The 18,717-nt window shown below is 31.7% G+C and overlaps 1 protein-coding gene across 2 annotated transcripts in view; it reads right to left on the bottom strand.

The window, feature by feature from the left end:
- The window catches only part of LOC143252116 (potassium channel subfamily T member 2-like), a 136,457-nt gene that overhangs the window by 48,068 nt on the left and 69,672 nt on the right, over positions 1-18,717 (bottom strand). For both annotated transcript variants that reach the window (XM_076503785.1, XM_076503784.1), the window contains exons 3-6: positions 9,137-9,216; positions 5,528-5,627; positions 1,000-1,083; positions 590-638 (exon numbers count right to left, since the gene is read on the bottom strand). In XM_076503785.1, coding sequence (XP_076359900.1) covers positions 590-638; positions 1,000-1,083; positions 5,528-5,627; positions 9,137-9,216 — 313 coding nt within the window. The remainder of the gene's footprint in view (positions 1-589; positions 639-999; positions 1,084-5,527; positions 5,628-9,136; positions 9,217-18,717) is intronic.

Here is an 18,717-nt window from a genome sequence, read left to right as displayed (position 1 = left end):
AATTTTCCCCAATATTACCTTTAATCAAGCTGCACTGGATTTGTTACAATTCCACAAGCCAAACCCTATGATAAGCACCTTAAACAAACCTCAGGAGAGAGGCCCAATGATACAAGTCTCCCTTTCAAAAACATTTTGAAGACATGTAAGAAATTTAAATGATAAATCTCAGGATAAAAGCCATTAGAGAAAATAAGTTTATTATTACTTAACTTATTAGAACTAGTTGAAAAATATTGTTTTTGCATCAGTTAGGGTGTTTCATAATAAAATTATCATCATGGTAACTCCAAAACAAAATATTATTCAAATTTTAGGTCACGGCGGAGTTTTATTTATTTTGAAAGACCTTGAAGTTTTGGCAGTATAAAAATACGAACCATTATTGTACAATTATTATATTATACTGTAAAGTTACCTTATCATTTTTTAAAGTATTAATTAAACAATTATACGCATGCATCAAAAGTAAGATGCTAGAAACAGTGTTAAATACTGACTCGTTATAAATTCAAATATATATATATATATATAGTTGTTACAAATTCACATATTTTTTTTGTAAGCATAATTAAAAGTAACATTTTACCTGAATGCACCATAAAAAGAACGAACGATCTACCCATAGTATGGCTACCCTGTAAATAAAAACATACATAACTTGTTTATTTTATGGCGAAGCTACTCTGGGGAATCGAGCCCCGAACTTTAACGTTGTAAGTCCTTAGACTTATTGCTGTCCCACCAGAGAATAAGAATAATAAATTACTATTTGTTACCAAAAGAGGTTATTATACGATAGTTACCGATTTATTCGATGATTACTGGCAAACATGAAATTGAATCTAAATAGTTTTAACACACGTTGTGTGACAAACTACGATCTATGGTTTCAAACATTTTATCATTTATAATAAATCATTTAGAAGAGTTAGTCAACATGACACTACAGTGGCGAAATATTAATCATAAATACTAGCTAACCTAAAGATAACCTACCAGTTGATATGTCCGTTAGGCCTTCTATTAAAGTCATGAGATCCTTCTTCTTCGCTGGTGATGTTTGGATCAGGACAGCCATAGCTTCGTGAAAATAATACGTGTTTATTTCCATTGTGATGAATTTAGTAAACACGCCTGTTTATTTATGACAACTCCATGTTTTGTGTGATACGGTAAAGTTGGTTACTTTAGTTCTTGTATATTGATGTATTTCGATTTTAACTATGCGAGACCTTGGTTCAGTAAACAATTCCATTCCTTCTAATGTTTGTATGACATTATGAATTTAAGGTTAAATTGCTTCTATTGGTCATTAGATTTTTAAATATATTTGCTGCTTTCTTTATTAATGATTATTTATATAAGCGATAAAATTACCAATATTACGACAATGTTTTTAGATTTACTTACATGTAAGATTTAATTACCAATATTACGACGATGTTTTCAGATTTACTTACATGTAATATTTAATTACCAATATTACGACGATGTTTTTAGATTTACTTACACGTAAAGGATAATGCGCTTCGGTTTCATCGAAAACTAGTGATCAGTAAAATAAATAACTAGTAAAACTTATAAGACTTTTGTACTCGATATAAACGTTACCTGACGTTCCGGATTCTTAACAGACCTGTAGCTAATGAGTTAGGCCTAATATATTCTACGTAATTGAAAAAAAGAAAAGTTTGTTGTGCAATAAACAACAATCCATCATTGCAATATTGTTCAGCGTCCATTTTGTTTACAATTAACAACTCAATAAAGCCGGAATAACGCTTAATTAGTAATTGCATAATGAAAATCATATGTTTAAATTACTGTATTTTTCGGTGTATAGGATACAGGGGGGGGGGTTTGAGACCCATGTTTTTGGGAAAAAAAAGTGCGTCTTATACACCAAAAAATACATCTTATGCCTTTCAAGGCGTACCTTGAAGGGGTTTATGGCGAGTAAGCATTTTTCTTTTTGTTTCCTTAATGTTTAAAAGTACCAAACACTTTTTTTCTTTCCCAAAGTGTGGAAATTGTAACAAAGTTATTAACAATGTGGCGTGTGCAGTTGCCTTAATGGCACCACATGATATTGTTTGAGAACAAGTGAGAGTGAACTTTCATAACTATTTCTCAGTGACTTCAGTGATGCACAGGAACATTTTGAAAGTTTTCATAATAAACGTTGTGATGTAAACAACCATATTTTATTTTATTACGGACATTACTGTTGAAGTATTTTGAAGAATAATAAAGGGTTATACTGATGTTGAAGATAGAAAACAGGAGTGCATCTTATACACCTAAAAATAGGGTTCTTAGTTTATATATGTTTCTGTTTAATTTTTAAGTATTATTTAAAATAAAAATATTTTGTCTCTAAAACACTGTTTTTGTGTTTGTATTATATTAATAAAACTCCAGTTTATCGTTATAAATGTTAAAGTACCGTCAGCGCATGTATAGTTTCCTGTTTGCGTAAATGTAACAGAGAAACAAATTCTAAAAAGATTTATGTGTGAATGTTAGAGACGTTTATTCTTTTACCCGGCACTATCAAAGCCTGAACTGTGAAATGTTATTTCAAATCTCGTTCGGTCTCAAATTTTGAATTTCAACCCTTAAGCCATGAGTGGAAACATGACTGAGAGAAAACATAATTCTTTATCGTGCGTGCATATGCTCATAACAAAATTTCTTTATATTATATCACAGCAATAAATTTATCAAACTTTCGAATACAATGTTAAATTCAAAATTAAATAAATATACATCTGAGTAATTTGTAGGGAGTATGGTTTTGTCTTATTTCTCATAAGTTGCTTTAACAACTATATCAAAATGTTCTTTATTTAGTAAAACTAGTCATTTCATATGATAGAAGAGATAAACATCATATAAATAATTGACCTTTAGCTAGTAAGTTTCCAATAGATAATCTAAGCAGATTTGCATTAAAAGTCTCGTGGAAGATTAACCTTCACCGTCGCAGTTTGGCAATAAGCTGGAGTTCCTGAACAATTTTGCAACACAAGCACGTGTTCAGAAAACATGCTGTGACTATTTCAATGAAATGATATTACAACTTGTTTTCTTGTGAGAACTCAAACTTAAATCTCATAAAGAAATAGATACGATGTCTCGGCCAATCCTTCACGAAGTTAAAAACTGAGTTCAGAACAAAGTTTAAATCACAGTACATGAATAGAAGAGCAATAACAGTCTAAAATCTAGGTCGCAAAAACACTAAATGTTGATTTTAATAAGCTTTACATCATGATATAAAAACGTATAAATATAATAATAAGTAATGAGTGAACCAGAAAAAAAAAACCGTAAATTACACTATTCTAATATTCTATTCGAATGGACCTTGGTCTTTAAAGAACAGAATATTAAATATGTCCAAGTGTTTATAAGTATTAAAAATACCTACGTATAATTTATTAGATCTATCGCAATAGCATGAAATCAGCACTCGTATGATAAAATGAAAGAACACAAATGTAATCTGATCTAATTCAATAATACTCTGAATTTATGCAGTAGAAGTAAACTTTGCACCTTTTATAATACACTCATTTATCATTATCAACTACGTAGTGTATATCTAAACGCATTCTGCATAGTCTATGGTCTATAATCTCTTTGGTGCCTTAGAGCATATTATGCGATTTTAAAATGGTTAGAGGCTTATTATGGTTCCAGGAATAGCTGAAATATTTGAATTTAAAATCTTGCAAATTATAAATCGAAAAGGAAAAAAAAAACAAGGTTTATTGTGCATCATGGTAAAGAGAATTAGAAATTCATATCAGTATACGAACTACAAAATCTGTTCTTAATTAATGGCTATCAATGCCTTCAGTCCATTTGATAGATTTCTTTCTAGCGTTTCATTGCTCTACGGTAACAATTAACCACCTTTTATACTTTGAAAGGTATATTTATCTTTTTAGCACATCTTTTCAGTAAGGAAACACATTTTACAACAAAGCATTTCGCAAGTAATTTTTAGTGATTAATAAAAACGGGTTTTTAATGCTCGCTCATTACGGTCCAAATCAAAGAAATTATACTAAAAGCATTAACACAATGAGATAAATATTACTTTTCCAGAGTTATAAATATTATATTTTGAAATAAAATGGGTCTTTTCTGGATACACGAATATTATTTTTTTTTTAATAAATATCTTTTATTTTCTATCTGTCTTTTGTCAGTCTTTTCAAGGCTTCACTTATTATACTATAATATAATAGATAAAAAAGAGAAACAATTTTTCATTTAAAAAATAACTAGAAAAGTCTTACATCAGAAACTACAGAGTCATTCTATACTTATATTTCATACATTCGGTGACTGCTCATAAGTCCTGAAATTATATGTATTCACCATTTACTATAGAGCTGCAGATGGGCTATTTGCGCATAGCCATCCTTCGTTTTGAACTTATAAACTAGAGTAAAGGCAACTATTCTATTGCTCCTCACTCTACAAATTGGAGGATTTGACTTTTCTTCTTATAGCATACTCAATGTCCGAAAAAGGAGAGATAAGTTTTGTCTCAACGACCCTTTGACCAATGAGCCCTCAGATCAGCAGTTTAAGCACGCTAACCAATAATGACTTATTGTTACTGTGAACATAAATATATCCATACTAATTCCTCACTCATAGAAATAACCTTTTTAATAGATATATTTCCTCACAGTGGCACAGTCTGTGGACTTAAAATACTAGAAACCGGGTTTCGATACTCGTGGTGGGCAGAGCACAGATAACACATTGTGTGGCTTTGTGCTTAACTTCAAATAATATTAACAGATGTATTATCTAAACACGTACAGTATAACCACTAAAAATTGAAATATATCCACACTCAATTCCTTGTAAAGGTTACAATATTAGAGATACGTGAAATGATAAGAGTTTTGTAATCTTTGTTCTTTATTAATGCTTTGCTAAAGTCGAGATTAGTTTTATATTAATTTCTTATAGAATGTTTATAGAAATTCCATTATTTGATCATCTACTTCCGTTAGCAAACACCAAGAAGCCAAAATACAAAAGTCAGTTGCTTGAACCATGTTATTTACAAAGATAAATAAAACTTCTAAATAAATTTACTCTAAATCCACGTATTGACCTATAATTTTTATATTGGGCAGATTTTTAACGTTAAATCAACTATTAGAATTTCTGTGAAACACTATTAAAATCCAGTCGTGTTGCTGAATTTCACAGTTTCAATTTTTTAACATTTCAAAATGTTCCTTCACTTGTGATGTAATGTGATTTTTTTCCATAAAAAACATCTTTGTCATTAGGATAGCAAGAAAATAAAAACAAAGAGAAAGAGACCTGCTAAAGTCTAAGTTGTGGTTTAATTCAATTTTTGTTTTTTTCAGTCTTTCTGTAGTAAGAGTTATATGTGTGATATTACAATACTTATCCAAATACTAAGCGAAATTACTTTAAAAAGTTCGTATAGGATGATGTTAATTTCAGCGTAAACTGGACTTACCACGTAGCCTTAAGAGGTCCACTGTCCAGAACAACACGAATGACGTAGAGGGCGCATAATACAATTTTGATCACTAAATTGAAGATCCGTATTCTCAGACCTGTAATTTACGCAAAATAATTTAATATTACATTTATCATAAGTCATTTCCTTATGTTCCAGTCTACATGGTGGTCCAATATTTAATTACGTCAGACCATAATTTCTAAAAGTCATTTGTCAGTCTCACACAAATATTTACGTCACACAGACACACAAACATATATAAATCTGTATATTAATCTGAAACATATGAAAATCAAGTACAATCAGTACAGCGATCTAAGTCAACTAACTCTTGGACTACCCTGTAGATTGTCACATTACTTTAACATAATACTACAGTAAAATTTCAAGATGTTATTCATAGTTGAAATTCAATTTTCTCGTTTTTAGTGTTTGTCTATTTCTCCATCTCACACTTGACATATAAGAGAGCCTTTGTTGTATAACAATAAAGGTGATTTATAATCTGATAGTTAACCGGAGACGGTCCGGCATGGCCAAGCGCGTTAAGGCGTGCGACTCGTAATCTGAGGGTCGCAGGTTCGCTAAACATGCTCGCCCTTTCAGCCGTGGGGGCGTTATAATGTGAAGGTCAATCCCACTCTTCGGTGGTAAAAGAGTAGCCCAAGAGTTGGCGGTGGGTGGTGATGACTAGCTGTTTTTCCTCTAATCTTACACTGCTAAATTAGGGACGGCTAGCAGAGATAGCCCTCGAGTAGCTTTGTGCGAAATTCAAAAACAAAAAACAAACTAACCGGAGATATAACACTCTGAACACATAGGAACAGGATCAGCAATTTAAATGATTAAACAACATCCTTGTTAATAGCTTTTTATTTTGATACATGTCTGGATGTTATATTTAAATGTAAAAATACTTCCCTGTAGCATTTATATTTAATTACTAACAAAAATTTACTTTCTTTTCTCAACAAAACTGTTCTGGATAAAAAAGTAAATAGTTAAGTAAATGATAAAATGTCCACCATATCATTGATAACAGATTTTAGGGTTAGCAGTTAGTTTACAGACTTAAAACTGTAAACTTCTGGGTTCGATTTACTGTGATGAGCAAAGCGAAAAAAGCTTGTTGTGTAGATTTGTACTAAAATAAGCAAAAGTTCATGATATATGTCTGAGAAATTAAAACACTTGTGACATGTCATATAATGACAAATAACTTTAACAATGACATATAAACATTACAGCGCATCATTTTATAGTACGAGTTAAGTACGTGCTGATTAGTACAAAAATTACTCTAGAATCCCTTCCTGAAGTCCAGAAATTACTCCAGAATTCTTCCATGGAGTCCAAAAATTACTCCAAAATTCCTCCTTGGTCTTTCTCTTATTTTAATAACTATATATGGTACAGATACTTGATTTTATGTTGAGAGTTTCAGTAATATGTTATATCGAGCACGAAAAAACAAATATTATTTGTCATATATCTTATGGACGTTTGTTTATTTTTACTTCCTTGGGGAAAACTTAACTCCTTACGTAACTTCTTTGAATAAAATAAAATGTTCCGCAGACAGAATCTTTAATCGCACTTGATTTTAAATTTGAGAAACATTTTAAAATGTATCAATTTAACTTAAGCGCATTTCAGTTAGAATTCCGGCAAGTTTATTACTAAATACAAGATTATTCACGAACCTTTCACAACAAGTTTAAAATTGAGAACCTTTATAAAGCTGATAGAGTACAAAAATAGGTTACTGCAAAAATAAATGTTTTTTCAAGAAATCTCTTTTTAATAAACTGGAAAAATCTTCGCTTTCTCTGAATTTACTGACCAATTCGAAGTTCCTTAACATTGAGTTTTATGGAATTTGAGATAATTTTTCCTAATATGGACTTATCATTCATGTTGTTCCACTGAAATAAAAGAAAATCTATTTTATTCTTTGAGATTATATGTACAGTCCAGAAACCAAGGTAAAAGCTAGCCCACATTTACTCATTGAGATAAGACAAAAAAAAAAACCCAGTGAAAAGTCATTTGGTGAGATCAAATTTGAGTTGAAGGCATGAGGAAAGCTATATCGTAAAAGAGATGTTAAGGTTTATTGGATTTTATTTCCGCTTCATCGGTTCTTTTATCACATCCAATCACTTCAAACGAAAAAACGGAAACTATCAGTTAATGTCAGTTTTGCGAAAGAGCAAAATTTAAAAGTAGGCATTTTAACTTATTATATTAAAGTGAAGTTGTTATATAACAAAAGTAAAATAAAATAAAAATAACTTATATGTATTTCATATGTAATTCAATTTCAAAATTTATGCAATATGGAAATAGAATACAAAATGCAGTGCGAGCTTACCACATGCCTAAAATATTGAACCTATGTAATAGTGCTAAGTCTCAACGTCGGGTATAAACAGTACTTTAACATTAAATATAAAGAAATATGATCTAAATCTTTGAAAAATGTAACATATAAAACGTCTTTGCATTACAAAGTGCATATCTGAGTTCTAGTGGGTTCGATTCTTTAATCCAACATGACTTCACTTTAGCTTTGCACGTCTAAAACTTTTGTAAGCCATCGTGTAAAAACATTACCTTATACTAAATAATAAAGGTTGTTTCTTTCATTTTGTATACCTTCAATACTTAAGCTAGCTCTGTATAATATCGTGTGTGGCTAAAGCAGTTGGAACTCATTTCTGGTTGTAATTACGTTTTTAATTGAATCTATACGATACTCATCTCTCGAGTCAGTAATCCTATAATCAGTCTTATTTTCTAGTTTATTTTTGTTTTTTTTTCTTTATACTGAAACTGGTATAGTGATCGAATAATTTATTTTTGTTTAATGTCCTCTCTTTGTGCTTAATTAGTTCAACAGAGTAGCACATGAGTCACACAATTTTGCTGAACGACACGTGTTTCTACCCATGAATACCTTAAGAAAATTTAAGCTTCTGTAAGTTGTAAATTTCTGTAACACGGTTTGGTTTGTTTTGAATTTCGGGCACAGCTACAGGATGAGTAGCTGCCTTCCCTCAAGTCTTTCAGTGCTTAGTAAAAGATGGCTAGCGCAGACAGTCAATCCCACTATTCATTGGCAAAAGAGTAACTCGGGAGTTTACTGTCACATTATAACGCCCCCACGACTGAAAGAACGAGGAAGTTTAGTGTGATAGGGATTGGAACCCGCAATTCTCAGATTACAAGTTAAGCACCCTAACGACATAGCCATGCCGAGCCGAGAGGACTAACTATCCATACATTATTTCTATAATTACTGCAGGTGTATACTGGGAGTTGTTTGAACTAAAGGAACCAGAAGTTATTAAAACGATCATTTTCACCTTCTGTAACTTTTAAATTTGTACCTATACTGACACCTCTTTCTGACAGTCTAGTGCATAGCGTCAAAAATACAACAGTAATTACCACGAAGAATTAAAAAAATAACTTCATATTTCGATGGAGTGTTAAATTATATTTTTATGTAATGTGTACCTTTAAGATAATTGTTGGAGTAAAATAATTGCTAGAGTATAAATTATTAATAAAGATGTAATAAATTATTTTGTTACTTACTTGAACGCTGATTTTTTATGAAAAATAGCTGCAGTCTTTCTTTGAGAGTGTTTTCATTCACGTAAAATTCTACTTTTACCCTGAAAGAAAGTAAATAATAATTAAATTAGTACTCTTAGCTTTAAAAGAATCTTAAACAACGTTACATTTAGTAAAATTGTATCCTCTGACATGTTATTTTTCCATTTAAATTGGATCAATAGCTAAAACCCTCTTAAAGATCGACTGGCCACACCTTTGACCACAATTCTTTTCTAACAATAGCTATTTACACTGTACTTCGTCTGTCACATATCATATAATTTCTAGTTGGTTTTAATTTTTGCTCGGGTTTACTTATAATATGAAAATAAATCCATTGTTATTAACATAAAGCAAGATCCGTTCTGGAATAACTAACGAAAGTTTGTCCATAAATGAATATTAAAAATTAATTTGAGTAATTTTTACCATAACTAAGCATTTTAAGCCTTGTAAAATGTTACATGGGATATTCATCCATGTTTTAATTATCCCGATGAACATATTTATATGGACTGTTCGTAATTACCGAAGCTTATTAAAACTTAGGCTTGATAAAGTATGAGAAAACACCGAAAGCAAAAGCACTATTTTGAAAAATCCTGAAGAGCTTCTTGTAAAGTTAATCCAACATTAAAAGTTATACAGCTCCAGTCATTAACCTTGATTTACACACATTACTGAGCTCCAAACTGGAGCATTTATTGTACACTAGAGTGTAACTTCAGTAATGAATGTACAGTACATAATGCAAATACGGTGATAATTTGTATAGTTTAAATACGCAACATGAGTTTGTAGACGAACAGATCTTCTCAGAAACGTATAAGCACCTCTAGTAAGATAGGTCTCTGAGCTCAGTATGTTTTCTTCTATCAACATCTTATTTTACATAAAAAACTATAATTTTAAAAAGTACATTGGAAAAACTCTCATAAATATATTACAGTTAAAATAATCTACAAAAGTAAAAGATTTTTGATAAAAATATATCATAATTTTAAACACATGATTATAATTAATAATTAATTATAATTAATACCTTTTTTCAATTTTTTTTTTTTGTTTGTGTGGACCAATGTTGAGGTTTGTTATTTTAAACTTGTGTGTTTGATTCTAGTAAAATAAAAATAAGAATTGCACATTGTTGCACATCTTATAATAATAAAAGTAACATTAGATTACAAGGCTGTGTCAAGTGTTTCTTCCAACTTGATTGATGTGTTTGATATCTCTACTTTATATGGTTTGATGCATATCAGAGTTTTGAATGCATGCTTGTAGTTAACATCACTTGACTATAGAAACAGCTACAACTTATAGCCAACATTTAACATGTTGCTTTAGAAAAAAAATGCTATTCAAAGAAACAGTAGTCATTAAAATATGTTATATAAATAAACTGTGGGTTATTAATACGTGTTGTACAAAGAGACTACGAGTCGTTAAAAGATGATATACAAAGAAACAATGAGTTACGAGATTATGTTCTACGCACAATTCCCTATCAGAAAATGTCAAACTCTCTAGAAACCTATGAACAAATAAAGTGTGTAAAACAAATAAATTGTGGTTATTAAACATCCTACACAAAGAAACTATGGATTATTGAAGGTCACCAATAAAAAAACTGTCGGTTATTAAAAGATGGTATACAAAGGAACACTGGCTGTTGCAAGATGTTATTCAAAGATACAGTGGATAGTAAAGGATGTTTCACAAAGAAACAGTGGGTTATTAGAATATGTTGGACGTCATTCACGAAACCTATAATCTACCTATGAGAAAATGTCAAACTCCGTAACTGTTAAAATAAGTAATCACTTCGATGTTAGCTTATTTATATTCATTTTTATATTTAAAATAGAGCAAACATACAATCTTAGTTATGTATGCTAGTATCAAAAAACAAATACACTGTAATGCAATAAATAATAATGCGTTGTACTTTCATTGTTTTCTAATCAGAACAAGTCAAAAACAACCCCAGGAGTTCATAAAATTTATATTTTTATCTTCCACAAAGATTAAACTTTCTTTTTTACTCTCTCATTTTCTCTTTTACTTTTTACGATGCTGAACTCAATCTGGTAAAATGGAATGACATGTTAGTCCGCAACCAGTAAGCCAAAACTTTAATCACTTCAACGTTTTTTTTTAATAGATACATATCAGGTACCACAGCAATGTCTGCATTTTTTACTTGTTTAAGCATAGCTCGTTTGTTCTATAGCATTTTCTTAGTACTGTAGTAGAAAAACGTATCTTGAGCGTCTTTTTGTTAGCATTAAAACAGCTTTGGATTCAGTGCCAGATGAATCCCAAAGAATAACATCTTGTCGGCTATAAGAAAGAAATCGTAAGAAACAGAGCAAAAAGAGCGAGTGAAATTACTCCTTTTTCTCCTATATTTTAAAAACTAAAACTGCATATAATAAAGAACAAACTTACAAGAAACTGGGTGAAGGTGGCAGAACCTCCAGTTCACCCACTTGTTATATCTGAGACAGAATAAGCCCTACCTAACTACTAAAGTAGTAATAGATGAGTATTGTCTAACGTGCTCTTTCTGAAACCAGAATAGTTTAAGGTTAAATATATTAGAAGGATATATGTTTTAAATAAATATATATTTTAAACAATGTTGTATGTATTTCGACATGAATGCAACAAAAACCTGCTATTCAGAATGTTGTATTTAGGTTTACAGTAAAGTTTGAAATAAGTATATACATACAAATGATATCCATGTACACGGCATTTTTTTCTATAGTATCTTGTTTATCGGGTTAATCAGGTTTAACGAAGATTTTGAAATTTTGTCTCTGATCGCATTCTTTATAAGACCCGGCACGGCCAGGTGGTTAGGACGCGAATCCCCGTCACACCAAACATGCTCGCCCTTTCAGCTGTGGGGGCGTTATAATGTGACGATCAATCCCACTATTCGTTGGTAAAAGAGTAGCCCAAGAGTTGGCGGTGGGTGGCGATAACTAACTGTCTTCCCTCTAGTCATACACTGGTAAATTAGGGAGGCTAGCGCAGATAGCCCGCGTGTAACTTTGCGCGAAATTAAAAACAAACAAACATTAATCCGCAATTCGTTTTACGTATCACTCAAAGCCCAATAACACTATGTAACAAAATTGTTACTTTTTCTTGTTCCTGGACAGAAAGTGTTATTTTCCAGTTGCTTATGCCTAAAGTAATTGTAAAAGAACTATTTTTCTCTTCAAACTTTGGTTTTCTGACCTGTGAACGTATAATGAAAACATTATGGGATACTACATTTGGGATCTGATACGTGAAAGTGATTTCCATTACAGTCGCAAACCTCGAAAAACGACTCACTTCTAAACATTTTTGTATAACTTTGGTACAAATACATGTAAATATTGATTCATATGTTATTTTATTCAGACCATATGTAAAGGAAAATGTGCAAATTTTCCCGTTTTTACATATATAATAGGTTAATTTCTAAATTTCATTATCCAGGTTACAAAAGCAAAGTTTGAAGGGAATAATGACCATTTTCTGTACTTTTACAACATAAGCAATTAAGACGTAACACATACTATCCAGGAACAACATTTGTGTTACATAGTGTTGTATTTACGTCTATGTGAAGTATAATATCTGTGGTTTAGGTATTTGTGCCAAGCTTATCACCAAAAATATTTACCTTTACTTATTAAGGGCGTCGCTCGAAGAATTCGAATAAAATAAAGTATACAAAAGACGGTAACTTTGTGTAATAAACACTTTAATGTATAAACAATAAATAAATCTGTATATTTTAATAAACGTTTTTACAACAGAAAGTTTGTTTTTCTTTGAAGTTAAGCGCAAAACTACATAATGGGCTATCTGTGCTTTGCCCACCACGGGTAACGAAATCGGTTTTTAGCGTTGTAATTCCGCAGACTTACTGGGGAGGGGCACAATAAAAGAAAATAGTGTCTTAGACATTGCGCACCTAAGGTGGAAGTCACGTTACTTGATCAACGTCCTTTCTATCTCACTCAATGTCGTAATGCTGATAACAAATTTCCTTACTTTGGATAATCGACTCGTCTTGTTTGACATCAAATTGCAGGGTTACATGTTATTATTCGAATACTTAGTAGAATAACGACGGAATAATATAAAAATGTTATTGCAGTGTTTTATATATATATATAATATACGTAGGGTACCGCCATCATAAACCTACTCAAGACTAATTTACACAGCAAAGTTTTGTTTTTGTTTTATTTGAATTTCGCGCAAAGCTACTCGAGAGCTATCTGCGCTAGCCGTCCCTAATTTAGCAGTGTAAGACTAGAGGGAAGGCAGCTAGTCATCACCACCCACCACCAACTCTTGGGCTACTCTTTTACCAACGAATAGTGGGATTGACCGTGACATTATAACGCCCCCACGGCTGAAAGGGCGAGCATGTTTGGTGCGACTGGGATTCGAACCCGCGACCCTCGGATGACGAGTCGAACGCCTTAGCACGCTTGGCCATTCCGGGCCCAACACAACAAAATACTGAAGACTTTGAAACACAAATCTCGGAATTCTCCACGAAGATAAAATTGATCATTTGAATATTAAATCACAGAACGATCTTTGAACCAAATAAGTTCACGCATTTGTTTTTCATTCTGTTCTGCCTTGGTGTTTAGAACATTATTAATTTCTAAGTAAAATGCATGAGTAGAAATAAATATAATTATGGTAGTGATGTCCTGAAATACACACGTAACATGAAATATAATTGAAGAATTGTTAGCCTGAATTGCGTGAGTAAAGAAAAATAATACATGGGAATACTGCAGAATGAAAACATGTTCGATATTAATAAAACAAACGTTTATTTAATCCTATAAATAATCTTTTCTATAATCTCGTGGTTACAACAGAAACTTACCTGGAGTGATATCAACTATAATACTCGTATATAATGTTCTGCCTCTTTTGAAATCCCACTTATGATAGACATTGCTTTTTCTTATCTTGGTGATTAACTTCAGTTTGAAACTTTACTTACCTAATAGCATAGCTATGTACTTTACTTGTCTATTTACGAAAAAGAAGAAATCAAGTAAAGGATTACAGGCATCTCTCCATTTGTTAATTAGATATTCAGAAAATTAATTACCTAGGTGTTTCTTGTTCTCTTTTTAATATAATTACTTCTATATCTATCTATATATTGTTATATATTTTCTACCATTACAAATTGTCTTGCCTCATACATCTTGATTTGTCCAATAAAATTCAACATTTATCCACTAATCCCATCTACATATTTATCTATTCATCTATACAATCTTTCTCTTTCTGTCTATTCGTTTGCTTAACATAATACTTTGATACCTGATGAATTGACTATTCATAGCCCTAGACTGAAATTTGAAACTTAGTTTGTAAAGCCTAATTTTTTTCTAATGTTTTTTAAGAATATGTCTTAGAATTTTGCCTGAATAAATACCTTTAAATATACATGACTTGTATTTAAGTAGCTTTTATTTCTTACAAACAGTATTAGCACGGTTTTTACCAGTCGTGTAGTCTTTCAGCTTTTTGATCAGTGCAGACTTTGAGTCAGACTGTAAATCAATAACTATTTTCCTTTGTGTAATAACGGTAAAGTCTTTTCAGCTGTAAAACGAATCAGTGCCTAACTCATATCAAAGTGTAAATTAACGAAACGTTTTGGTGGTGGTGACATCGACGGGATATACTGAGTTTAATACACACCAAACAGTACTAATGCATATCACGAGTACTTTTTATTTAAATAGACCAATAATATCCAGTAACTCATTTGATTGTTTCCTCCTGCTACAGGTTTGTACGCATAAAAGGACCAGTCAAATATTATGTGGACTACCTATTTGGATAAAGATTATTCATAAATACTCTCCTGTCAGACAAGCATATTTAAGACACTCAAAAACAAAATGTGATAACCTAGTCAAACCTTTAAAAATTTCAAAGCTTTCAATACATATTCAGAAATCAAGCCTTTTTATTTTGACATGAAACTACTTAGAACAAAAATCGAAATAAAAATAATATTCAAATTATGTACTTTTTTCTTTTTAAGAAAGAGAAAAATATAGATATATAGGTATAGATCTATTACCTGTACTCTGAATTGTTTAACCGAAACGTTTTTATAGTAAATTATATTCGACTGGATGTACCTCATTTATTCACTAGTTTAGAACTGAAATGAACAGAACAAAACACACACACTCAGATATATATAAATAAAGACATAACGACTACACTTTATCGAATGTTTCTTACCCTGATCGATAACAAAATAGTTACGGTTTTACTTTTTGTATCTCCAAAGGATTCATAAGGCAGGTCTCTAGACCAATAGCTATAGAATACAACCAGATTACTAATGCACGTCAGTGAACAATTACTTGAAACAGTTTTACTTTGGAATGACAGGCACTCATGGTTTATAAATGTTTTAAACATAGAGTAATGGGTGGCCTCGGCGGAATATGTTTGTATGTGTATGTGTTTTCTTATAGCAAACCCACATCAAGCTATCTGCAGTGTCCTCCGAGTGATATCGAACCCCTTATTTTAGCGTTGTAAATCCAAAGACTTAACTTACCGAAGTCCCTGCGGGGTGATGTCGGAATATATTTAGTTTAATAGTGTAATGTCCTTTAATGCACTTATTTTATTTGTATTAAGAAAATAATTATTTATTTTATTTCTAGCTGGAATGTTGTGTTCTCTATCGTAGTGAAGACACTAATACATATTTTGCTTGTTAGTGTGACATGCATTGAATGTAAGTACTTCGAAGGAAAAAAGTTCATTATAAGTTCGGGTGTCGAACTATCATATAGATTTATATAATATTTTAACATACTTAAGATACAAATTATACTGCAGTACTTATATATACGAAAGTGTTGCACAGAAAGGTTAGTAAAAAAACAACAACTTGAAAAACATTAAGCAACTCCACATAACTAATATAACAACATCAGGTCAAAGGTTCTTAGTCAGTAGGTTCTTATATTTGTAACATAACATATGTTTCTCTATTTCTTCCACAAAGAATTTACTTGTTTTAAATGTTCTCAAAAAGCAACACGAAGACTAATTCTGCTAGCATTAACTGACTTTGAGTTATTGAACTATATGATAGATAACTAGTCAACACCACCAACACTTGGGATACTTTTGTCTGACTAGATAATTAGATTCGATTGTCAGCCATACAATAATCTTAAATTGTGGGATTTGGTTCTCACTCACTCGTATAACACTTGACTCTAAAGTGCATGCTCAATTTTTACGACAATGGGACCTAAACAGCAGATCATTTAATTCACTATAAGGAACGCTTATAAAAGCGTTGGCACAAAACGACACGATGAGCTGTCTACTTTATACACACCGTGGGTATCGATACTAGATTTATAAAGTTAGAAGTTCTCAGACTTAAGGGAGTTCCATAAAGAAAAATGAGGAAATATATAAAGGATGATTAGAACTTATAAAATCCACAATTACACTGATAACATATGTTTACAATAGGTAAAAAAACATCATATACATATTATAAATTTAAAACTCGCAGCTATAACAATTCTGCGCTTCGTTTCAAAATTTGGGTAAATTCTATCTCAAGTAAACAAAGTCAAAAATGCAGTTTTGAGTATTTAGAGAAACAATCTGGAATTATTCTCTGTAAGAGTTTAAAACATTTTTATGTATTTATTTACTTTGAGTACAACGATGGGGACATTACGCTCAGGTTGGTACAAATGGAACACCTGTTCTACCTTCACAGTGGTATTGAATTTCAGTTTTTTGGTTAACAAGTCTTACTTGTTCAGCCATCTCCCAGGTGGAAGTGTTAAGTTTACGTACTTATAGCGCTAAATTCTAGGGTTCGATTTCTGGTGTTGAACACAGCAGATAGCACAATGCGTCCTTTCTCTAAAACAAACAAACTGTTTGAGGGTAAAAGGCGGTAAAACAATTTAGCTATTCGTATATAATATGGAAATGACATTCCATTGTAGACATATACTTCATCGATAGGTTATATAAGTATCCACAAATATGCGCGAAACTAAAAAAACAAAAAAACACACCTATTTTCTTTTTCCTTGGATGAAAATATAAAAATTACACATTCTCATAGTTCTTTAATAACTTATTGTATTCACTCACGTGATTACATGTTTTGAGTGGCTAGCGCTCGGTATTGTAAGCTTAGAGAATATAATGCAAAAAATCAGGATTCGAGCACTGCGGAGGGCACAGCGAAGTTAGCTTGTTTTGCAGCTGCGTGCACGCAAAAGCCTCTTTAACCTATTTCGATGACTAACACATGTGCCAGGCCTAATTATATTTATCGCGTTTTTATCATTTACCTTAATTCTGTCCTTTGCTGGAACAGCAGTAAGTTTTCGGATTTGGAATGCTAAAATCAGGGGTCCGATTACCCTCGATGGACACAACAGATAGCCCGATGTACCTTTGCTCAAAAAACACACACACACGTATCTTAATACTTCGTGTGAACCACACTTGCGTGTTGAAATGCTCATTTACAATTGAAATTTATCCAACAAAATACATTCACATAAAAATGAGTACATAAAAATATTAAGGACTCTGAATTTTGCATTAGATCAGGTATAATTCTTAAAAAGCTTTTTCCCGGACATTAAATATAGTCACGCCGCAAAAGAGATACTTCAAACTTGTGTGTATTTGTAGGGTCCAGCATAGCCAGGTGGGTTAAAGTGTTTGACTCCTTATCTAATGGTCGAGGGTTCGAATCCCCTTTGCACCAGACCTGCTCGTTCTTTTAGCCGTGAGGGCGTTTTAATGTGTCGGTTACTTCCACTATTTGTTGGTAAAAGAATACCCCAAGAGTTGGCGATGGGTGTTAATGACTAGTTGCCTTCCCTCTAGTCTTACACTTACAGGGACGTCTAGCGCAGATAGCCCTCGTGTAGCTTTGAACGAAATTCAAAAACAACATCTGTATTTGTAAATCATATATTAGGAAAGAATTTCGCAGTAGACATCTTACTCCAGCTTTTAAGCAACATATGTAAATCCAATCTTTTTTAAACAAATATTTAAAAAAAAATGATATTCTAATGGTATAAGAAATCCAAGACAAGATAAGGATATTATAAAAAACAAATGTGTAGTTCAGAACAGTTCCAAATAACGTGCTAAATACATTACCAAAGATTTTAGAATATAAACTCAGATGAATTCTGTATTTATTTAGCTTAGTTAATTAACTTTCAATGTTTTCTAAGTAAAGTATTTCGAATTAGATGATCGTTCGTGAGGTTTTGTGGTTCCTGGCTGAAGACAATGTTAACAGCGAAACCATGCTTTTAAATCAATACTTCTCTTTACAGTAGCTTAACCGCTTTGTAATGTAAATCATGGGGCATTATTATCCTAATAGCGTGTTTTCTGCTTAATTATCTAACATGATTTTCTATATATTATTAACTGTAATTATTGAACTGTACTCATAATACACACGTTAT

This window comes from Tachypleus tridentatus, chromosome 6 (assembly GCF_004210375.1).
Source record: "Tachypleus tridentatus isolate NWPU-2018 chromosome 6, ASM421037v1, whole genome shotgun sequence".
NCBI lineage: Eukaryota > Metazoa > Arthropoda > Merostomata > Xiphosura > Limulidae > Tachypleus > Tachypleus tridentatus.
The sequence above is the reverse complement of the archived record's forward strand: the minus strand, read 5'-3'. Positions and strand labels throughout refer to the sequence as shown.